The sequence below is a fragment of the Leopardus geoffroyi genome, chromosome B2 (assembly GCF_018350155.1).
Source record: "Leopardus geoffroyi isolate Oge1 chromosome B2, O.geoffroyi_Oge1_pat1.0, whole genome shotgun sequence".
Taxonomy (NCBI): Eukaryota; Metazoa; Chordata; class Mammalia; order Carnivora; family Felidae; genus Leopardus; species Leopardus geoffroyi.
In genome coordinates, this window is record NC_059332.1 from 112,930,539 (window position 1) to 112,955,464 (window position 24,926).

Below are 24,926 nucleotides of genomic sequence, written 5' to 3' on the forward strand. Positions count from 1 at the left end.
AATCCAATGTACAGTAAATCATCAAGATTTTGCCCAATGATTGACTAGGAAGATGTTCACTGTAGCTTCCCAGTAAACAGGATGAGTTATCAATCATACATGAGACAAAGTACTGTATAACCGTCAAAAATATATAAGTGTGGGGCTGTGTGTCTTTAGACAGAAAGGATATTCATGATTTCCTATTGAATAAATCAAGTTCACAACAGTAAATGCATATAAATATATACAAGAAAATGTAGACATATGCATAGAAGAAATACCTAGTAAGGATGGACCAAAATGGTATTTATTTCTAGGTAACGTGATTAACAGTAATTTTAATTAGTAATGGATAATTTTATTTTTCTATCTTCTACAATGAACACATATTACTAATGAAAAAGAAAATGATTTAACATTGAACCTGGCCTCTAGAGTAGGTAGATGGGACAAGAATCTGATGAACTTGGTTCAGCAGTATGCCACCTTCACTGATGTGCGTCGGTGTATCAGCAGTGACACAAGGTGCTGATGGTACCCTGTTGATTCAGACCAAAGGATGTGGGTACAGGAGACTCAAGAGTAGGGTCAGCTTGAGAACTTTGCAGATCGTTTCATATTTTTACTCTCTAACAATTGTTCTAATATTGTAGGATAATTATTTATCTTTCTTTTTTGACTTGAGATCAAATTTTTTTTTGAGTTTTTATTTTAGAGAGAGAAACAGACAGAACATTAGTGGGGGAGGGGCAGAGAGAGAGAGGGAGACACAGAATCCTAAGAGGCTCAAGGCTCTCAGCTGTCTGCACAGAGCCCGATGCGGGGCTCGAACCCACGAACCATGAGATTGTGACCTGAGCCGAAGTCAGGCTCAACTGACTGAGCCACTCAGGTGCCCCGAGATCAAATTTATTTTTAATTGTTTTATCAAGTAATTATTTATATACAAAAGTATGTTTACAAAATAAATTTGAAGTGTAGAAAATCTTCGTACACAGAAACTCAGTGTCCCAGAAATGGAGCATTACCATTAACCCTATACAGACCCCGTATAAGTTCCCTGTTCCCATTTACACGTACCCTCTCTCAGAGAAAACCCTTTTCCTGAATTATTTTTATCATAGTCTTGCTTTCCTTTTCTAAAGAACATTTTATTTAGGTGTGCATGTTTTTGGCCTTCGTATGGATGGGAGTATACTTTATTATTCTTTTCCAATTTGTGTTTTTCTCTCAGTATCTTGTTTCTGAGTTTCATCCATGTAGTGTGTAGCTGTAGCTCAGTCATTTTACTGTTGTCATTCGTGCTGGTGTAAATGCACCAGGATATCCTTGCACCTTCTCCTGTTTGTGGACTTTTGTGTGACTCACAGTTCTTGCTACCATTAAAGTTCTTAGTAATGACCTCTGGTGCTCCTATATGAGTGTCTCAGGTATATACATACACAGGTGTAGAACTGATGGGTGGTAGGGTATGTGAACTTACCAGATCATGTTAAATTATTTTTCAAGTCTTTTATCTCTCTTTATATTCTTGCCAGCAATGTGTGCGAGTTTCCATCCTTCACATAGTCGTCAACATTCGATAATGTCAGACTTTGAACTTTTACTAAACCAGTGGGTGTGCAGTGATTTCATCCGTATTTCCCTGAACATAAGTGAGGTTGAGCATATTTTCTTGAGTTTGTTAACCATTTGTGATTTCTCCCCATAGCAAATCTCTTTTGGATGTTTTGGCCCTGTTTTTATTGGGTTATTTACATTTTTGAAACTGGTTTGTAGGAATTCTGCTTATTCTGGAAATGCATCTTTTACTAGTTAAACATGCAGGAGAGATCTTCTTCCAACTAGTGGCTTGTCTTTTAATTTTCCATATAGTGTGCTCGATGAAGAGACATTTGTAATTTTATTCATCCTTTTATTCATTATTTGCCCTTGTTTGTGTCTTAAGAAGTCCCTCCTACCTAGAGGTTCATAAATCCTATTCTCTTCTAAACTGTTTATAATTTGATCTCTGTGAATGATGTAAAGGTATCCAATTTTATTTCTTCTACATGGATAACTCTCTGCTTCAGGACAGTTTACTAAAAGGCCTTCCTTTCCCCACAGATGTATAAATGTCCTAATGAAACTTCCGTATCCGTGAGGGCCTATTTCCTGGGTCCTCCAGAGAACATACGCGTTTAAGTTATCCAGATGCCAAGGGCCTCAACTCGGGAATGTCTGTCTTTCTTTCTTTCTTTCTTTCTTTCTTTTCTTTTCTTTTATTTTTTGACGATAAGGCATTTTTCTCACCTAACAAGTTAGAAGTTGTGCTGTCCTGGGGGTCATTCTGTGGCACAACCATGTCATCAAGAACCCAGACACTTCCTTTTTTCCCTCTGCCAGAATCAGTTTGTCTGTGATGTTTCCTCCCAGCTGCTGCTGCTCCTGGTTTTGTATCCACATATTTCCACATCCAAAGTGGGAAAAAGTTAACAATACTCTATTCGAACTTCATTTGGACCACCCACATAGTGTGCATTCAAGCACCCAGCTCACACAGTCCCACTCGGGGTTATGGATGTCAGGGAGGCATTTTTGCCGTCCATTTAATGCTGAGTGTCAAGGCAGGCTACTTGCCTTTCCAGATCCCTGTGGGGAGCAATGGTATTTATTTCCAGTTCACCTTACTCTCAGGGTGCAGCTCTGAGGGGATGCGGATTTATGGACAAGTCTCACCTTAAACCCCTCTCCCTGGGTGGCCCTAGGCTTTGTCCTCTGCCCTCTGCACCCCAGGGGAGAGTGAAAGACAAAGCTGGAATTCATCTGGGTGGCAAATGTGGAACTAATGAAAACTTCTTTTGTTTACACCTCTGGCTTCCCACTTTCCTTTAGTTTTTTGGCTTCTTATTATTCTTTACTTTCTTGGAAGTTCATCACACATTTAGAAAGATTTTTTTTTTCTTGGAATATTTAGTTGTTTTTCAGCAGGAGGGTCAGTCAGGGCATCTACTTCTCCAGACTGAAAACAGAAGTTGGCTAAATTTATATTTTAATTGCATTCTGTTTTTATCAATCTTGCCTAAAGGGTTGTTGGAGACGGAACCATTGCAAGGGCAAGATGAAGACGCAGTAGCCAGTGCGGACTTCTCTAGCATGCTGTCTGAGGAGGAAAAAGAAGAGTTAAAGGCAGAATTAGTTCAGGTATGTTCAGTAATCTTGTTGTTCTATCTCAGTATCTTAGGAGCTATTTATTGTTAGTTTTGTATACGTCCCATATTACAATTATGTTGTCTTTCATTTAATAAGATTTTTAAAAAATTAAGTTTATTTATTTTGAGAGAGAGAGAGAGAGAATGAGAGCGGGAGAAGGGCAGAGAGAGAGAGACAAGAGAGAGAATCCCAAGCGGGCTCCATGCTGTCCGCGCGGAGCCCAACCTGGGGCTCAATCTCACAAACTGCGAGATCATGACCTGAGCCAAAATCAAGAGTTGGGCGCTCAACCGACTGAACCACCCAGGCGCCCCTGGGTCCATTACACTTTGGTTATAGTAGAAAAAGGAATGATTAAGCAACAATGATGAATAGTTGTAAATATGCACCTCTTATTCTTTTAAAGTTCACAATATTATGGGAACAATAATCATTTACTGATGGGTACAGGTGCAAGCTCCTTTTTAAGAGCAGTTCTTGCTTTAGGTCAGCAGCTTAGCTCAACAGATACTTTGAAGTGACTTATTTTTGTAATGCAAAAGCCAGTCATAGAAGCGACTGAATTTGTTGTGTACTCTTTTGCAGAAGAATAAAGCTCTGGGGGCAAAAAGGAAAACTATGATGAATCCAGGTTTCCTTAGCTCCTGCATAGTTGCTGTGGGCCTCTGGACGTAGAGGCGGGGAGAGTGCCTGGCTCATTGGGGATACAAGTTTTGTTCAAGCCATTTGTTTGCAGCACCCACTAACCCTTCAACACTTTGCTAAGGAGCATTTACATTGGAGGAGGAAAGCACTGGAGAAAGGGAGCTTCTCAGGTAGAATAAACAATAGGGCAAGAGGGAAGAAGCCCATATTCCTCCCCATTTTGTGTCCCTGCATCATAGGGGAGAAAGCTCCTAGCCTAGCTGGAAGCAGGACTGTGGGCTCTATGCAGGCTGAGGACACAGCTTTGAACTCCACCTTACCCTCACCCAGCTGGGTCTGCTCCAGACTCTTTACGCTCTAATGTTCTGGTGGTGTCTGTTTATGACAGGTTATAATAATATTAAAGACTTTTTAGGTGCTTTCCCAAAACACACTTGACAATGACTTCATTATAACATGAAAGAGCAGCTTGTTCTTGGTACAGCAGAAATTATTTCCGTAAGCACAGTGCCTCAAATCAAACAGCCTGTTTCTTTAGCTAGGTCTGTCTGTGGCCACTGATCCAGAACAACGCAGTTGACTTCAGATTGGCCACACATGCCAGCATGCACAGACCAAAGTCAGCTGTCACGGAAAATGGACTAGCGCCGTGTTTTCTTAAAGCCTGGAATTCTGGTTCATGACCTGTTGGCTCATGTCGATTGTGGTGTCCAAAAGTTATATTTTGCAAACTGGTGTAAGATAACTGATTCTAAACTAAAATAATTCCTGTTATAGTCCATATTTAAGTTTAGACAAAACCACTGTAGCAGACCAACTTTTATAAAAGTTCTGGGACTATTGGGTTATACATACACATCACATATGTCAGTGTATTTTTGTGTGCATTCTTTATTTTCTAAATGTTCAACAGTGAGCATGCATTATTTTTATACTCAAGAAAAAGCAAGCCTTGGTTCTAAGTGGATGCCCCCGTAATGAAAAAAGCCAACAGTGTTTTCAGAAATTCCTGTCTTATTTGGCCACATTAATAAGCTTGCAGCACATCTCATTCCTAAGACTCTTTGAGCCTGACTTCTGGTAATAACACCAGACTCCTTGTTACTGTGTTCAAGTTACCAGGATCCATGTTTTCATCCTTTAGAATGCTTCCTGCTTCTTATTTCTGGATTCCTCAGAAATGAAGAAGAACTTCATATTGCCAAAGAGGCATCGTGACTTCCAGAGGCCGGTGGGCACAGCTGTATGCCCCAGGCCCAGTGACAAGCAAAGGAAATGTGTCTTTGCTATTTTTCTTGTCACATCTCCATTTCTTCTGCCTCCACCTCAGACCACCTCTGCTTAATGCTCATCCTTTTCTTAGGTCTTCTTTCCCTGCCCTTCCACAAATGAAATCTGGTGTGTATGTGCGTGTGCACACTCTTGCTCACGCACATGTGCATGCACACTCACACACCCACCCCAGACCAGGTTCTTTCAGATCACATTCAGATTAGCTCAGAGACTAGGGGTTAATTACAACAAGAACACGCAAAGAACAATCTCGGCCGTCCCACAACTGGCCCTCCAAAGACCTGAGACCTCTTTCAGACAGCCCAGCTTCCCGGCCTCAGCTCTCCACAGATGTACTTCCCGGGCCCCTGGTTGAAAGCAATCCCTTTCTGTGTGAGGGAAGATCCTACTGGATCCTCTCTACTTGGTTAACAGAACATCTCGCAGGTCAGCCTGTTAGATTGCCTTTGAGTAAGGCAGTCATTTGTGGCCAAGACCCAAAGCAAGAGCTTTGTGTAAAAGGACTTCTTATCTCTGGCTCCGTTGCTTAAGAGGGGTCTTGGGGGTGCCAGGGATTCAGTCTCCTCTTCAATGTGCTCCTCTCCCTAGTGTCCTCAGATTCTCTCACTGTCTTGTGACTGCGCTGGATCCCTCCCCACTGCTTTATCTAGACTGTTTGGTTGTTTATATTCCTATGAGGATGCCTTTATACTTCGGGCAAACTCATAACTCCACTCATCCACACAGCCAGCATATGGTTGTGTGCTTACCAAGTGTAGACAACAGGAAGATCCGTCCTTATGTCGGGAGACATAAAATAAGCCAATATTGTCCAAAAGGCTACATCTTAGATGGAGTCTGCATTTTGAAAGGGGAATCTGTTGTTAACACAATTTAGTCTTTAGTTTATTATTGTCATCATGCAGTACATATGTGTGTTTTTAAAAGTCTCTTCGTTGTTAGGCCAGTATCGCCTCTGATCTTGTGCAGTGGTCTGTGTATAGAAGACATGCAATTAAGATTTGTAATTAACTTGAATTATTTTGTAGGTTAAAGAAATACTTACATCTTTTAAAGTTTATTATTATTTTTTTAGTAACCTCTACACCAGACATGGGGCTTGAACCCATGACCCCAAGATCAAGATTGCATGCTCTACTGACTAAACCAGCCAGGCACCCCAAAATATTTACCCTTTTTGTTTGTTTATTTTTGAGAGCAAGATAGAGCCTGCAAGAGTCAGGGGTGGGCAGAGAGAGAGGGGGACAGAGGATCCCAAGCGGGTTCTGCGCTGAAAGCAGCGCGCATGACGCAGGGCTTGAACTCACAAACCGTTGAGACCATGACCTGAGCGGAAGTCGGACACTTAACCAACTGAGCCTCCCCGGCACCCCAATATTTACATTTTTAAATACCAGAAGTTGAATATGCTTTTATACAAACCTAATCAACATATAAAGAAATACTATTTTGTTTCAGGTATTCGTTCTCATAAGCTGCTCCTGGCATCTTTTCTGAGGTCTTTACATATCTATTCTGTGGGGTTTTTTACCTTCCTCTCCCTTTTCGAATCAACGTGCTCAGTATTTCTGTGCCGCTTCCATCCTGCTCTACCTTCCTATCACCCAGCTGCGTGTTAGGCTTCGTATTCCACAGTGTGACTTGGCTTTTGAAAGGGATGGAGTGTTGGCATTAATAGTGTAAATTTATGACTATATAGCCAGCAAGTACTGCCAGTGTCCTCTAGATAAAATGACTCAAGAAAAATAGGCAGTAATAAGAGTAGGAAAAACACCACGCAACATTATCAAGTAGGCAAAGCCTATTTTCAAGGCAATGCCTATTCGGGCTCCCTTCATCACTTTGGGCTCTTCTCCCTTCCTTTGGTGTGTGGTTCCTCAAGAAGAACACACAGCACCCTCACGCCATCTGGCTTGTAGACTTAGAAAGAAGTGCGTTCGGCTCTTGGCCTTTCTCTCTTGGTTCCTTCCTTCAAGACCTTCGTTCTTTCTTTCTGGACTGAGTAGTGAACAACTAAAGTGTTCATCATCAGTAATGTCTTATTGTAATGCCTTTCTGTATTAGAGTCCTCCAGAGAAACAGAGACAATAGGATGTATATATGTATATGGAAAGAGATTTGTTACAAGGAATTGGCTGATGTGATTATGGAATCTGACAAGTCACAGGATCTACCGTCAACAAGCTAGAGACCTAGGGGAGGAGATGGTGTAGTTCAGTCTCAAGGCTTGAGGCCTAACAAGAGCTGATAAGCCAGTATTACAGTTTAAATCTGAAGGAAGAAAAAAAAAAAATGTCCCAACTCAAATGCAGCCAGGCAAAGAGAATCCCTGTTAACTGAGGGAGGGTCAGCCTTTTTGTTTTATTTAGGCCTTCCACTGATTTGATGAGGCCCACCCACTCTGAGAAGACAGTCTCCTCTACTCAGTCTACCAGTTCAGTAGTTAATATTATGCAGCAACACCCTCACAGGCACACTCAGCATAATGTTTGACCAAATGTCTGGGCACCCCATGGCCAGTCAAGTTGACATAAAAATAACCTTTGCACTCTCTCAAGTAGTATCTGGATTTTACTCTTAATTTTTTAAGACCGTTAGCCAAAGGCAGGACTGGCCAGGAGAGGAGAGGAGGCTGGCCTTCAAACATTATATGCAAGAGATCAGAAACTCTTATTCCTAAACATCATAGTGATGATTCAATAGTTTATGAAAATATTTCTTTGTCTCGATGTAAGTTAGATATTTTATGTAATCTAGCAAATAAAATAGGAAGGTAAATTTTCAGTCTTCTAACATAAATGTCATATTGAAGTAATTCATTAGTTAATTCAGATTAATTTATATTTTTTTTGCAAATTTTTTTGAGGTATAAAATTCACTATTTTAATATAAAATTAACTGTTTTAAAATGAACAGTTCAATGCATTTAGTATACTTATGATGTTGTGTAACTGCCACCTCTATCTAGTTCCAGGACATTTTTAACACTGCAAAAAAGAAACCCCATGCTCATTAAGCAGTTGCTTCCCATTTCCCCATCTGCATTCTATATCTGTGGATTTACTATTCTGTATATTTCATATACCTACTTTGGGTCTGGCTTCTTTCACTTAGCCTAATGTTTCTGAGGTTCACCCATGTTGTAGCATGCGTCAATACTTCATTCCTTTTTATGGCAGAATACTATTCCATTTTTTGTGTATACTGCAATTCATCTATTCATCCTTTGATGGGTATCTCGGCTGTTTTCATATCTGGCTATTGTGAATGGTGCTATTATGAACAGGTGTATACATGTATTTGTTTATATTATGTTTAACTTTTTAAGATACTACCAGACTGTTTTCCACAGTGGCTGAGCCATTTTACATCCCACCAGCAATGTACAGGGTTCCAATTTTGCTACATCCTCACCAACACTTGTTGTGTGCCTGTTAATTCTTAAAGAATCAAGTTGAAATATCTAAGCATAAATATTTGTCCTATAAGGAGATCTTCTAGGAAGTGAAGAAACCAATGAACCAGACTATTAGTTTCTAATAAAAATGATTAATTTAAAATTAAAATTAAAATTAATAAGTACTTTAATTAATGATTTACCTGCACTCCACCTCATTCCAAAAGGAATTTGACATGGCTTACAGAGGTACCTATAGGGTTTCCATACTACCTCATCAGAGTATCTGGGAGTGCTTATTTAAAAATAATGCATGTGGGTGTAGCCTGGCCCTACCAAATTGAAGATATCAGGATCTTAGGACATTAAAAGGGGCATACATCTAGAATCTGCATTTTGAATGTTCCCTATGAGTGACTTTTATGTAAACTGAAATTGAGAACCATTGGTGTAACTAGACCAAAAAATCTCATTAGTCAAAGGAAGGGTAGAATCTCACCCTGAGCATCATTTAAAATATTTGTGATTAAAGGCTTTGCCGTGGGGCAGAACTCTGCTCTGTGGAAAGATGTGGTTCTCATTTTTCATTCTTGCAAGCTAATACAATTTAAGATTATGTATTTTTTCAATTTCTGGATTTGCTTATAGAGTTTTTGGCATACATTTAATCACTGATAAATATACTGAAAGTTTCAAGCAGTGTGAATCTTAGCATTTTATTGAAATCACGAGAATTTCATTAAAGAACCTGAGAGTAGACCTGAGTAACCAAGTTCGTGTCTCCATCATTAGGAGTCTCTATCTTACAAATGCCTTTTAATGTGTACTTCCATGTTTAAAATATTAGTCATGGGACTTCATTGTTCTTTCTTTAGGTTGGTGCTTGGTAAATTGGTCACTTCCGTATTTCTCCCTATCCCTTTTTTGGGATCAAGGATTTCATTAGAAAACTATGAATCCCTTACTTCCCTCTCCCAAATAACTAATGAGTCTCCTACTGCCCCCCCCCCTAATTTTGAATAAATTTCTAGGGTCCCATAGATAGGAGGTTTCTCTACCTCTGTCATTTTATTCTGCCGGTTAAAAATTGTCCCATTATTTTTATCACATAGGAAACTATGGTAATACCCAGTGCATCAAAAAAAGCACAAGACTCCCAATAATTTCAGTCATTCAAAACATTATTTATGCAAAAGAAAGCAGGTTTTTTAACAGAATAAAAGACTGACATGAAACCCAGGCATTTTCTATGGAAAGAGAGCTAGAGATACAGCCTTGGGAAATATTAGGCCACAGATTAAATGCAGGAGGATACACTGACAAAAATGACAAAGTAAAATATGACATGATAGCAAAAGAATAGAGGGTTTAATTTTAAAATAACCATATGTTCTCATTTAATGGGAAGACTAAAAGCATGACCCCCCCTTTCTGGTCCCTGAGTAGATTCCTTTTGCCATAATGAGTATTAGATCTGCATACTGAAGACCTGCTCATCAAGAAAAGACAGGGTGCTACTGATTATAACATGTTTACAGAATGTGTAATTCATTTTAGGAAGATTTCCATGAGCATTAGAAAACTGTTCCGTAAACATAAAAAACGAATAGTACTGGGTTACTAGGGCATTTGCTAATATTAAAAACCCCAAGAGATTGTTCTTTTCTACTATTGTATTTAAGATGCTTCTTAGAATTTTGCCTATTTTGCTTAAGCAATTACGAGTGTCTAAGAAGCGTCAGAACGCTATTCCAGTCTGTCCACTATTGGGGTAAAATCTTCCTTTGCACTAGAAAAAAGACTAATATTTGCGATACTACTTTTCTTTCTTGAGATTCTTTTCTAGCAGCTATGTCTTTGGTAACCCAAGGAACACATTTTCAAGATGACTGATCATGTCAGTGATGTGGTTTGTGGTCAGAAGCGGAACTAGACTTTGAATGTAAATGGGGCACAGCTGCCACATTTTTTCAAAATAAGAAATCTAGTAAAAATGTCAGGCTTTTTAGGACCTATGTACATGTGGGACACTAAGGAAGTACTAATAGTTCTCTTCTGGTTTCACAAAGAAAGTCACAATTATTTATACTTTTCAGAAAACAATGATGTAAATTGAAGCAATATTACCAAGGCAATACATTATAAAATATGACACTGGAATAAAATACGACAATTGGAATCAAAGACTATATGGGGTTTCAAGTTGATTTTCACAGGTTATAGCAACACTGTCTAAAATCTGGGCATTTTAAAGAACGGCTCTGTTAGAAATTACATTTGCAGGAGCAGTTTTTTGTATGTGACTTACACATTTTATAACTGTAAGTTTGTACCTTTTGACCTTTTCACCCGTTTCACCCCCCACCCCCTTCACCTCTGGCAACTACCAGTCTCTTCTCTGTATCAATGAGCTTGTTTTTGTTTATTTTTTTAGATTCCTCATATAAATGAGATCATATGGTATTTATCTTTTTCTGTCTGATACATTTCACTTAGCATCATGCCCTCAAGGTCCATCTGTGACACAAATGGCAACATTTCCTTCTTTTTAAGTTTATTTGTTTATTTTGAGAGAGCAGAGCATGTGCAGAGCCAGGGCAAAGAAAGAGGGAGAGAGAAAATCCCAAATAGGCTTTGTGCTGACAGAGCAGACTCAAACTCCATACCATGAGATCAGAACCTGAGCCAAAATCGAGAGTAGGATGCTTAACCGACTGCACACCGGCATCCCTTTCCTTCTTTTTTTATAGCTGAATAATATTCTTGTGTGTGTGTGTGTGTGTGTGTGTGTGTGTGTGTGTGTGTTTGTGTGTGACAATAACATTTTCTTTATCCACTCATCTATCAGTGGACACTTAGCCTGTTTCCATATCTTGGCTATTGTAAATAATGCTGCAATGAGTACGTATCTTTTTAAGTTAATGTTTTCATTTTCTTTGGATGAATACCCAGATGTAAAATTGTGGATCGTATGGTAGTTCTATTTTTAATTTTTTGAAGGATCTCCATATGTTTTACATAGTATACAAGAGCAATTTTATGATGCTGAACAGATTTGCTCTTCTGCTAACACAGGGGAAAGAGGGAATATGTCCATACATAACCTTGTACGTGAATGTTCATAGCAGCTTTATTTGCATTGGCCAAACCCAAATGTCCTTCACCAGGTGAATAAGTAACAAACTGTGGTATATCCATACAATTGAATACTACTCTTCAATAAAAAGAGAACCATTGATAATGCAGCAACATGGATAAATCTCAAAAATCTCAAGTAATAGATTGAGTGAGTGAACAAAGCCAAAATGAGTATATACTGTGGAGTAAAAGGAAGACTGGTGGCTTCCTGGAGGAGCAGGACAAAGGGGGAGGGAGAAATTACAAAGAGGACCTAGAAAACTTTTGGCGGTGATGGATATGTTCACAAGAGTAACACACATGTCAAAACTTACAGACGGGTGGTTTATTATACGTCAATTATATGTCAGTAGATTGTGAAAAAGGAAAAGCAACACAAACATTGTTAAAATGTCTATACTACCCAAAGCAATCTATAGATTTAATGCAATCTCTAACAAAATACCACCAAAATTTTTCACAAAGCTAGAGCAAACAGTTCTAAAATATGTATGGAACCACCAAAGACCCAAAATAGCCAAAGCAGTGCTGAAAAACAAAAGCAAAGCTGGAGGCATCACGATTCCAGACTTCAAGCTGTATTACAAAGCTGTAGTTATCAAGACAGCATGGTACTGGCACAAAAAAAAAAGACATGTAGATTGATGGAACAGAATAGAAAACCCACAAATGGACCCACAGTTATATGGTCAACAAATCTTTGACAAAACAGGAAAGAATATCCAATGGAAGAAAACTGTCTCCTCAACAAATGGTGCTGGGAAAATTGGACACTGACATTCAGAAGAATGAAACTGGATCACTTTCTTACACCATACACAAAAATAAATTCAAAACAGATGAAAGACAGGAAACCATCAAAATCCTAGAGGAGAATGCAGGCAGCAACCTCTTTGACCTCAGCCGCAGCAACTTCTTACTAGACATGTCGCTGGAGGCAAGGGAAACAAAAGCAAAAATGAACTATTGGGATTTCATCAAGATAAAACCTTCTGCACAATGTAGGAAACAGTCAACAAAGCTAAAAGGCAGCCTACAGTATGGGAGGACATTTTGCACATGACATATCTGATAAAGGGTTAGTAACCAAAATCTCTAAAGAACTTCTCAAACTCAGCACCCAAAAAACAAATAATCCAGTTAAGAAATGGGCAGAAGACATGAATACACACTTTTCCAAAGAAGACATCTAGATGGTTAAGAGACACATGAAAAGATGCTCAACATCACTCATCATCAGGGAAATACAAATCAAAACCATGATGAGACACCACCTCACACCTGTCAGAATGGCTAAAATTAACAACATAAGAAACAACAGGTATTGGTGCAGATGTGGTTAAAGGGGAACCCTTTTGCACTGCTGGTGGGAATGCAGCCACTCTGGAAAACATTATAGAGTTTCCTCAAAAAGTTAAAAATAGAACTACCTTACAATCCAACAATTGCACTGCTAGGTGTTTACCCAAACAATACAAAAATACAGATTCAAAGGGGTACGTGTACCCCGATGTTTATAGCAGCACTATCAACAATAGCCAAAGTATGGAAAGAGCCCAAATGTCTATAGACTGATGAATGGATAAAGAAGATGTGATATATACATATGTGTGTATGTGTGTGTGTGTGTGTGTGTGTGTAATAAAATGGAATATTACTTGGCAATCAAAAAGAATGAAATCTTACCATTTGCAACAACATGAGCAGAACTAGAGTGTATTATATTGAGCGAAATAAGTCAGTCAGAGAAAGACAAATATATGATTTCACTCATGTGAAATTTAACAAAACAAATGAACATATGGGAAGGGGGAAAAAAGAAAGAGGGAAACAAACCATAAAAGACTCGTAATGATAGAGAACAAACTGAGAGTTGATGGAGGGACGTTGGTGGGGGATGGGCTAGATGGGTGATGGGTATTAAAGAGGACACTTGTTATGAGCACTGGGTGTTGTATATAAGTGATGAATCACTGAATTCTACTCCTGAAGCCAATACTGCACTGTATGTTAACTAACTAGAATTTAAATAAAAATAAAAAATAAATAAAGGGCTGAGATTATCTGAAAAAAATAAAAGACAAATCACTCTCTTACCTACATCCTGTCCTCCCTCATTCCTCCCTTTCTGAGGCATTAGTTTGGCCAGACCACAATGCCTGTCCAATCAGTGCCTGCACCAATGCAGCTATGTGTAGTTGGCAAAAAATAAACACAGTACTGACTAGTGACAGTTGAAAAGAAGTTGCTTATAAGAAAAAGGCATACAGTACAAAGCCAGTTTTTTGTTCAAAAATTATATCTATGTACAATATTAAAAAAAAACATTTGGAAGATGAGAAGCCAATCTACTAAGTGTCAGCTATTTCTTAGTGGATGACAGGTAATTTTTATTTTCTTGTTTATATTTTGCTGTACAAATGACTTTTTTACAACTTTTATAATCATTAAAACAAAAAAAAATCTATTTCTATTTTAAGATATCTAACTGTCATCTCTACGAGATGTGTTTGGTTCAGACAACATGGGCCTGGTAACACGAGGGTGCAGAGGGTTGATCTGGAGCATCAAGAGCTTTTGCATGTATATGTTTCAGCTGGTCTCATGTCTTTCCATACCATTTCCCCTGTTACGTATAGCTAGAAGACGAAATTACAACATTACGGCAAGTTTTATCAGCAAAAGAAAGGCATCTGGTTGAAATAAAACAAAAGCTGGGCATGAACCTGATGAATGAATTAAAACAGAACTTCAGCAAAAGCTGGCATGACGTGCAGACCTCTACTGCGTAAGTGTATCAACAGAATTTTTAAGAAATCACTTAGCTTGCTGTCTCTTATCTCTTATGTTGTTTTTTTTTCCTATGCAGCTGATTTGGTACTTATGACTAGGAAAAATATTTTCTCTAGAAGTAAAATAGATATGAATAATCATTAAATATGTTTCATGATGCAGACTCTATAGTTAGCTTCATGAAATTAAACTGTTCACCTAACTCCATTTTTACTCAGATGACTTTTATGGGTTTGTATTTTTCTCTTTATTTTATATATTTTAAGCATTTGTTAAATATATTTTTTTCTTTATGTTTTCTCAAAAAAAGAAGTGGACAGGTGACTTTTCCCCAGAATACTTGGCATTCACTACAGGTTTTGAGTTTCTGTGACAAATGGTTGGCAGTTTTAGTACAGACTTGTTGCCCATTAATTTAAAAAGAAAAGCTTGTACTTTTCATATTTTAGGGATGTGCTTTTCATCTCTACTAACTCTAGGGAAAATTTAGAGAGCTAAGGCCATGTAGAATAATAGAAAAAAATATATATATATGCATGTATATAAATATGCATATATATGTATATATATATGCATGCATATATATATACATATTGCTCTCTGTCCCTGGTTCCTGACACAGGGTCCCCAAATCCCTTGGAATTTCCATGGGGGTAGCAGTATCCTTTGTTCTAATGAGATGACCCCTGGTGGCTCTGGGATAGGGAGCTGGTCACTACAAAGACCAAGCCATGATTAGAGGTTTGGACTTGCAGTGCTATCCGCTATCCACTATCCTCCAGAAAAGGGAGAAGGGGGTGGAAATGGAGTTAATGACTGTATGATGGCGCCTCCATAAAAATCCCCAAAACATAGCATCCAGAGAGCTTCTGGGTTGGTGACCACATGGAGGTGCTGGGAGAGGTGCACCAGTAGAGAGCATGGAAGCCACACATCCCTCCCCATGTACCTCACCCTGTGTATATCCTTTATCATATCCTCTTATTTTTTAAGTTTATTTATTTATTTTGAGAGAGAGAGAGAGAGCGAGCACGAATGGGGGAGGGGCAGAGAGAGGGAGAGAGAGAATCCCAAGCAGGTCCAACTCAGGGCCCGATCTCACCGTGAGATCATGACCTGAGCTGAAATCAAAGAGTCAGATGCTTAACTGACTGAGCCACCCTGGCCTCCCCCATATCCTTCTATAATAAACCAATAATCTAGTAGGTAAACCATTTTCCTGAATTCTGTAAACCACTCTAGCAAATTAATTAAACTTGAGGTCATGGGAACCTCCAATTTATAGCCCGTCAGTCACAAGCACACAGGTGATATCCTGGACTTAGATTGACATCTGATGGGGGAGTGAGAAGGCAGTGTTGTGACACCGAGCCCTTAACCTGTGGGGTCTGACACCATCTTCAGGTAGGTAGTGTCTTAAACTTTAGGACACCCAGCTCTTGTCACAGAATTGCTTGGTGAGGGGAAAACCATGCATCTGGTGTCAGATGTGTTGTGAGTGTGGTGGTCATTGAGAGCAAAGGAGACACACAGGAGAAGTGGGTTTCTCCTGCTGCTAGACCACCAGAAATGTTTTTGGCTTTCCCATTATCTTTTTGTCTGATATTAGGCAAGATACAGAATAATGTAGGTATTCTACAGCCATGCTTTTTATTGGATTATTTTTAAAATTACATGAAATATCCAGCTACTGGGTGCTTTTCTAATGATTTAAAATATTTTGTTTGCCAGGTGTTCTTGAATCAAAGGGAAGTAAGTGCCCACCTCATGATGTAATTTTTCTCCTTTTTGTGAGTTGGGGGTAGAGGCTGGTGGAGACAGTTCTTATCCCTATCCCTAATGTTAGCCCCAAATTTGTGCCTGCATGTAATGCATTTTCTTCCATAGCATTATCCATTGCATGGTAAAGATATTACATTCCTAGTATTTTAGTGGGAATCAATTTTTTTTTCTTTGCAGGTACTTTTCTCCTGGACAGAGATAGGCCCTACAGTAGGAAAAGGTACCAGTGATGGACAACAGATACTTCAGTTTGGCTGGAGGCAGCTTTGTCTGCTGGTTACTGAAAACTAAGACCTAAGACCTTAGTGCAAGTGCCTTTGTATAAAGAGTTCCATCTAAAAGGAACTTGATGATTCTCCACTTTGCTTCCCCTAGTTTCCATGTAAAGGCAAATGTTTTTTTCCCCTATCACAGCCTAGTATCTACTCCTATGCTTGTGCACCCCAAGGGCTCATCCAGACAGCGTCAGGGCACAGCCCAGAGTAGGGCAGGATGGAGCCAGGGAGCCCATCAGGTTATCTCCAGAGGCAAATTAACCTTCCCCAACCCGATGGTGACAATTATGGAAGAAGATAAGAGACCACGCATTGGTGCTTATCAATTTAAAATATATATTGCAACACTATATGAACAGTCTCCTGTAAAGGATAGATGGCTTTTAGGCACTAAATTAAATGAGCTTCTCTGTCAGTAGTTTTGACTTCCATCTTTGCCCCTCAGTAGCACTATACCAGTTAATGGCCCTGACAGAGTGAGCCTGAACAATCTCCATTTTCCTGACTGTGGGCCCTCTTGTCACACTGATCTGAACTTCCCCCTGGGGTTTAAGACCCAGGTAAGATCTTTCTGCTTGGCCTCCCTAACCATGCTGTAGGGTGGGCTAACCTCACGGGGGATGGGACAACTCTGGCCATTCTGTTGCCGAAGGGAGGAATGGAGCCGTGGATATCTGGCCAGAGGGTACATCAAGTCTGCCCTAGTTCTGATGGGGACAGGGTGGGAATAAATAGTCCTGAGGCATGGAATTAGAGTGAGCAAGTTCAAGGAGGGTGGGTAGCCCCTTCCCACATTGGAGAATATATAGTCTCTAATTTTCTCACATTTGAAAAACAAATTAGTTTTATAGTCAGGCGGTACACTTAGTATCGAGCTTTTTGTTGCATGAATAGATTTATTCCCAAGGATTCTGGAGTTGAAAGACTATCAGGGAAACACAGTTTGGTTTTTGTGTTTGTTTACTTTACAAGTGATTCCAGATAACCAGTTAAACAGTAAGTATGAGAAGCGACATGAAGGAAAAGACTGTTATGGGGATGTATGGAGCAGGAGTTTGAGCCTTGCCTGGGGACTCAGGAAGTTTTTTCAAGGCAAGAGGTGGATGCTTCAGCAGAGCTCTGAAGGATGAGTGGGAAATTAATCAGGCCGGGAGAGGCAGGAAGAGCTCCTGGGGGAGGCACAGCCTGGTGATGGCCAGAAGGAGAGAAGGCTCCCTCTCCCCTGGGAAAGCAGTCTGGTTAATTAGTGTTGTTGACACAGCAGGGAGAAGTGGCAGAGGGGTGCACAGGGCCTTGGGTGTCTGTTAATAGAGCTATTCTTATTCCACTGCCACTAGAAAGCCATTAAAGGGGTTGTGACAGTTCATTTACCCAACATGTCTTAACGTGTGCCTACTATTAGTCATTATTACCCAGGAGCTAATCTAAGCTCTCGGGATGTAGGATTCAACAAGAAGGACAAAGTTCCAACCTTCTTAGAGTGTTGAAATGGAAAAGAGCATGAAACCAGCAACAAAGCAAACACAGGAGATGCTGTCAGGAAGTACTATGATGAAAACAGCACAGGGTGACGGGCCAGAGGAGAGGGCAGAGGCACTGTGATTGAGTCCTGGTCAGGGATGTCCTGTCCTGGGAGGTTACTCTGAGCTAATACCTGAATGACTAGAAGGATCTAGTCTTGTGATGATGTAGGGGAGACCTTTGGGGTTGAGACAAAATTTGCTGCAAAGACCTTGGGGCAAGAAGCGGTTTTGTACATGTCAGGAGCCCAAAGAAAGTGTGGTAGTGAGAGGGGCTGAGGTGGGAGTCTCGGGGGCCTCGCAGCCCATGTGGAGAAGGGGGGGATCTTATTGCAAGGTTTTGGATGCCACTGGAGGATTTGAAGCAGCAAGTGATCTGTTCGAATTCACCTTTAAAAAAAAAAAATCACTCTGGTAACTTTGTGTTATATAGATTGTGGAGACTGGAAAATCATTTCAGAGACTGTTGTAGTAATCCAGGTCAGTGAAGCTAGTGAGGAGCAGAAAGGGGACAGAATTGGAGGCCAGGCCAATGGGACTTCTCAGTGGTTTGGGGCTGAGACATGCGGAAGGTAGAGGGATCAAATATGACTGTCAGGTCTTTAACACGGGCAGCTGGTTGAGCATGGGGACTGTTTGCAGCAATGGGCATGTAGCATTGTGGCCAAGCCCGTGGGCTATGGACTCCAATTGCTTGCATTGCAATCTAGGTCCCCTGCATCCATGAAATGAGATCATATTAGTACCTATCTCATAGGTACTAAGAATTCAAGGAGTTAATATTTGTTAACAGGCAGGACAGTTTCTGATGCTTTGTAGGCCTATTTGCTGTTCTAGAAAACAAGTCTGGGGGAGGGGGGAGACCCAAGAATTTTGTTTTGGTGTGTGCTGACTGAAATACCCAATAGACAAACAAGTGCATACATCTAGAAGGCAACTCAGAGGAAGAGTCAAGGATGGAAACGGACATGCAGAGTCATCTGCATGTTGATGTCATTGAAAGCTGCAGGACTAGATGACAGTTATTCAGAGATTATTTAATAAATCTGGATGATCATGGATTCCTCACTCTTAGGAATGATATGAACCTTACTTTGTACGGAAGAATCAATCCTTAAGTGGAAGGCATGAGTATATCAGTAACATGATTGCAGGAAAGCACCTTTCTCCCGCCCTCTTTTCTTGGCTGCTGATAGAGGGGGAAAAGTCTTAATCACATGGTGGGGGGGGGGTGGAGGAGCGGGGGGCAGGGCTTGGTAACAATCTATTTTCCCCTTGAATTAATTAAATCCCTGCTGTTAGTGCCATGTTACCCATTCTGGGACAAGATCTACACCTCATAGGATGAAAATTTTGATGTGAGAGAATGAGAAGCTGGGGTAAGGTGAGGTTGAATAAAATTAAATTTCAAAGCACTAAAGAGAATTTTAGCTGTCAGAGGATTGAAGGTGATTCCCAGAGGCAATACTTTGCATACTGATTAAGCAATCATGACCTATTTAGTTTGATTTATACTGAAAAGAAAATCTATGATATGTTAATGAAGGATCTTGGCATATTTTAGCCTGTGGTAGGATTCAAAGAGGAATAGGACTGAATGATAGAAATAATTATATAGCAGACTGAAATGATCTCCTTTATAGAAAGATAACCATACAGCAGCAAGTAAAAAGATCATCTGTAAACTGCGGTTTGTTGTTGCTGTTGTTTTTGTCATAGTTTGTATGGCTTTGATTTGGAATCTAAGAACCTACACCAAAAATTCCCGCCACCTCCTTTTGTTGTTGTTGCTGCCGCTGGGGTTTTTGTTGTTGTTTGTTCTCTGCTGCTTTTTTGTGTTGTCTTTAGACTTTAAAGAGGCACGGATGGGGGAGGTGGCTGGTTTTGGAGTGTTAGAGGTAGGGAGGCTACCAGAGGAAAAATTGAATCTCTTCTTAGGTAGAAGGAGTAGGGATTCAGAAATGCGACGTTCTTGTGGGCTATTCAAGCTGATAAGCTTCATTTCAGTGAGTGTTCAGCCTTTGCTAACCCCTGACATTTCCCCACTAATAAACCCTTCTGAGTTGTACAACAGACCAAATGGCGGGGCTGCCAAGAGGAGAAGGTTTGGGGAAGGAAATCCTTTTGGAACAATTAATAACTCCATCCTACATAAAGAGGAGTAAAATTCAGCATTAGGAAAACTTGAATTGAGCATGTGATTTATTTGCTCTTTGATTTTTGTGCTTCTAAGACTTCCAAACCATTATAGTCAATAATGATCATTCCCTCTTTTTTATGAGAAGCTGTTGTAGCACCGTGGACTTTGGAAGTGCCAGAGAAGATTAAAGACCTCATTTCAAAAGATACACATAGTCAATGTCTTAGACAGCTGTTTATTCTGCTTACCTTTCGGCTTTTATCTTACCACAGAAGGCAGGAAGTAGACTCTTTCAGATTTAAGTGATAACTATATTTTGGTAGTGTTTAAGGAACCTTCCAAAGAAAATAAGCCTCAAAACTTTGGTGTCTTTGGGGAGACGTGCATAGGCCACTGTTAAAATAATAATCTTTTAAAATCCCATAACAGAAAGTGTACCTGTGCTATAAAATATCTTCTTGTAAAAAGACTGTTGAATTAAAAAAAAAAAAATAATGTTTATTTTTGAGAGAGAGAGAAAGAGAGACAGACAGAGCAGGAGCACGGGAGGGGCAGAGAAAGAGGGAGACACAGAATCTGAAGCTGGCTCCAAGCCCTGAGCTGTCAGCACAGAGCCCAAAGAGGGGCTCGAACTCACGAACTGCGAGATCATGACCTGAGCCAAAGTCGGATGCTTAACCGACTGAGCCACCCAGGCACCCCAAAAGACTGTTGAATTTTTAAAATTTACTTCTATTTGTGTGTAAAAAAATACTTTAAATCAAAACATTGTAGAACACCTACTTTCTTCTTTTGATTAACACCACTTTCAAATCAGTAAGACATGACAAGATGAACTGTGTGAAAAGTCAGCAGAATCCCTTTTAGCTGGCTTGCAGAGAACCTTACCCCTCACTACTGATAACCTCCTGGTCAGTGCACCAGCCAAACAGTTAACCTGTCCTGGCATTAACTGCTATCCATTCCTTAAAGAAAATGTGGCATATATACATATACAAAGGAATATCATTCAGCCATGACCAGGAAGGAAATCCTGCCTTGAGACACTACAGACAAACCTTGAGGGCATTATGCTAAGTGAAATAAGTCAGAGAAGGACAGATACTGCATGGTATCAGTTGTACATGGAATCTAAAAAAACATTTTTTTTTTAAGTCAAATTCTTGGAAGCAGAGAGTGGAAGGGTGGTGGCTAGGCACAATGGTGTGGGGAAAATAGAGAACGTTTGGTAAAAGAACACAGACTTCCAGTTATAAGATGACTAAAATTCTGAGGATCTGATGTATAAAAGAGTGACTCTACTTGATAACTATATGGTACGACTGAAATTTGCAAAGAGAGTAGGACTTCAATATTCTCACCAAAATATATATATAAACATGTGAGGTGATGGATGTGTTAATTAACTAAGTGGGAGGAATTCTTTCACAATGTGTATGTATATCAAATCATCACGGTGTACGCTTTAAATATCTTACAATTTTATTTGTCAGTTATACCTTAGTAAAGCTGAAAAAAAAAAAAAAAAAAAAAACCTACCCATCCCAGCCAGTCTCTGAAAAGTAAAGCCTGTGTTCCTGTTGACTTTCACTGAGAAATAGAAATTTTACTTGTACACTAAATAAAAAATTTCCCAGTAAGAAGTCTTCGGTGAGTTAAAGTGTGAGCTGCTCTGTGCTATCTACACTGTTGTCAAAGAAAGGTTCAGCACTGGACCAGATTCCAGCCTTGTTGGGAACTGCAGGTTCCTATAAGGCTGATGTTTTTCAGAATGGCTTTAGAGCACAGGAGGACACATTTCCCTTCCTGCATCTTAAGGCTTCCAAGTGCCCTCCCCCAGAGTCAAGAACTTCACAGTGGAAAGTACTGACTCTGCATCTGTAGCTGAAGTCTGGGAATCAGCCTGGACTCTATTTCCTTCCGTTGGCCCCGTGTGGTTCTTGCTCTAGTGTATTCAGACACTGGGGACACAGCAGTGATGGACAAGATGTGGTCCCTGCCCTCAGGAAGTTCAGGCAGGTCACAGAGACAGATTTCAAAACCATAATTGCAACATGGTAGAAAAAATGTTCGGAAAGAGCTGTGCGAAGGGGTCATAGGAGCACAGAGGAAGGGCACATAACACAGACTTCTTGGAGCATGTATTCCCAATTTTTCTGCCTCCTGGCACATCATTGACAACAAGCTGAGGGTACCTTAATATTTTGACTTTTTTTAAAGTTTATTTATTTTTGAGAAAGAGAGAGAGAGCGCGTGCGCGCGCGCACACACACACACACACACACACACACACACACGAGAATATGGGGGAGGGGCAGAGAGAGAAAGGGAGAGAAAGAATCCCAAGCAGGTTCCACATTATCAGCCCAATACGGGGTCTATCCCACGAACCGTGAGATCATGACCTGAGCCGAAATCAAGAGGAGGACACATAACCAACTGAACTACTCAGGCACCCCATTTTGACTTTTATTTAAGGAAAATATATTAGTCTCCTATTTCATCAGTTATGTAACTCAGCAATGTGTAACTTCTATTTAGCTTAAAATAAGAGACATAATCTAAAATGCTAAATACCATTTCCATTTAAATTACAAGGTTGTCAAGTCAATTATAAGGTTGGTGTTTAAGTTGTTTTTCATTATTTGCATATTAGTGAATGTAATTTTATGTGATAGGGTTGAAAATCAGTTTTAAGTATTAGTAGTACAAACTGTGTGCCAAATCCCATGCCACAATAAAGGGAGTAAATTGTAAGTATAACGACATCCTTGGGAGTTTTTAGTGGCCTGACAGGAGGGTCTTTTTTCAAGACGTGGGTGCCTCGCATCTAGATAGGGATGTATATTACTTCATTCAATCTTAAGATGGAGCCCCATCAGGATGCAGTGTAAGGTTACGGGATCTGTATGGTGCGCACTTCCGGAGGGACCTTTCTCTTACGCTGTGAGTGGTACTTCTTAGAGCTTTTAAGTGCTCTGAGCCCAATGGCCTATTTCTCATGGGGTCCCTGGTTCCTTTGTTCTGGGAAACCACTTCTTCACATAGAACCCTCTGACATTGCCCACGCCCTCTACATCTCTTTCCCTCAATTATTGGTCTCTATGTAATGTATGTGGGATGCCTAGTAATTGTTTTCAAGAACTGTGGTAATTAGTCTGGGGAGGAGAGGTATAAAAACGTGGGAAAAGAGGCGCATCTTAGATTTCTTGAAATGCGTTACCATTTATCTCCACAAATACTGGAGCTGATATAACTCACCTTCGAATGTGTGACGTCTCCAAAGCAAGAAGACGTTCTGAAGGAAGGAAGGCGCCCTGGTCCTAGCCTTATCTCTGTCTTTAAAAAGTCACGCAGTTGTTCTGGGCCCTGATCCCATCATCTGTAGTCTGAAGAAATTGGGCTCCAATGCCTTTCAGATTTAACATTATATAATTCTCAGGAATAAAGAGTTAACAGTCTTAAAAATCTCTCTTCAACACTCCTTTGAGCTCTCCATATGTTTGAATTTAAACTGAAATTGCACATAGGTATAGAGTTGCATTTTTTCATGATAGACTTAAATGCCACTTGTATTTCACTGAAGTACTCAGATTCCTGTATATACCCACCATATATTTTGCTAGAGAAGTGTTTAAAGCATAAAGTAGCTAGCACTTACTGCTTACTATATGCACTTCTCTCTGACTAGGTCTTTTATGTTTAAAATAAGCCCTCAAATTCAGAATATGATACACAAGTGTTCAAAAGTCACCTCATCTCTAAATTCAAAGCATTCTCAAATATATCAAGTTAAACTTCATGGAACAGTTTACAAGAAAATTAAATATTTGCTCTAACTGCAAGAAATTCCTGTGGAAATGCAGAAGCAATGCAAGAAGGAATTCTCTAACTAATACCCAGTCCCAGCCTCATGCAAAGGTCACAGGTCGTGCAGGGTATTTCTTTACTTTTCTCTTGTGTCACCTTTCAGGCCTTACAGACTCACAGTCTTCCTAAAGATGCAGGTTTTGGTCCTTTTAATTCTTCAAAGTGGGGCATGTACAATACAACAAAATCCTTTTTCTTGGCAAATTTGATGGGATCACATGGCAGAGTGGCTAGAGCAGAGGTTTTAAGGCAAGATTTGGCCTGGTAAGTTCAAGGACTGGCGAGGAAGTCAGTGATGGAGCAGAATGAGCAGATAGAAAGAGGACCAGCTTGGGTGCGATCATCGTGAGGCCTGTTGCATGGACTTTGATTTTGACTCTGAGTCCTCGAGGTATCAGTCAAGTGGGAACATAGGCTTATCAGTCAAGTGGGAACATATGCTTATTATGAACAGATAATTGCAGTATTATATTTCTAAAACTGTTTAGAAAAAGTCACTACAGTATCCTAAGATCATGTGTCCTCCTTATTCCCAGCTATGAGTATTAGAAAAATAAGCTAAATACTAGTTGTATTTTGCCCTTTTCTGATTAATTTTACCCACTTGAACAATAAAAGCTAAGTCTTCACGTTGAAATATACATTTTTCTAATTTCTGTGTTATTTTTGGTGGCTGTTTACTTGCAAGGGTCTCTTTTTGCAGAGTTAAAACACACACTTCTTTAAGAATAACTCTGTACTCTCGGAGCACGTCTACTGCTTGTGATCACACATCTGATCTGCACATTCAGATCTGTACTTGAATATGAATATTTTTCCTGAATTCAGATTTAATGGTCTGACTTTTCCATTGATAAGTAGCAGCCAACCCATTATCCCCAAACAATGAATAGAATCAG

The 24,926-nt window shown here is 39.9% G+C and overlaps 1 protein-coding gene across 8 annotated transcripts in view; it reads left to right on the forward strand.

The window, feature by feature from the left end:
- The window catches only part of TPD52L1 (TPD52 like 1), a 108,518-nt gene that overhangs the window by 69,247 nt on the left and 14,345 nt on the right, over positions 1 to 24,926 (forward strand). For all 8 annotated transcript variants that reach the window (XM_045499465.1, XM_045499462.1, XM_045499463.1 and 5 more), the window contains exons 2-3: positions 3,050 to 3,165; positions 14,287 to 14,435. In XM_045499465.1, coding sequence (XP_045355421.1) covers positions 3,118 to 3,165; positions 14,287 to 14,435 — 197 coding nt within the window. In that variant the 5' untranslated portion in view covers positions 3,050 to 3,117. The remainder of the gene's footprint in view (positions 1 to 3,049; positions 3,166 to 14,286; positions 14,436 to 24,926) is intronic.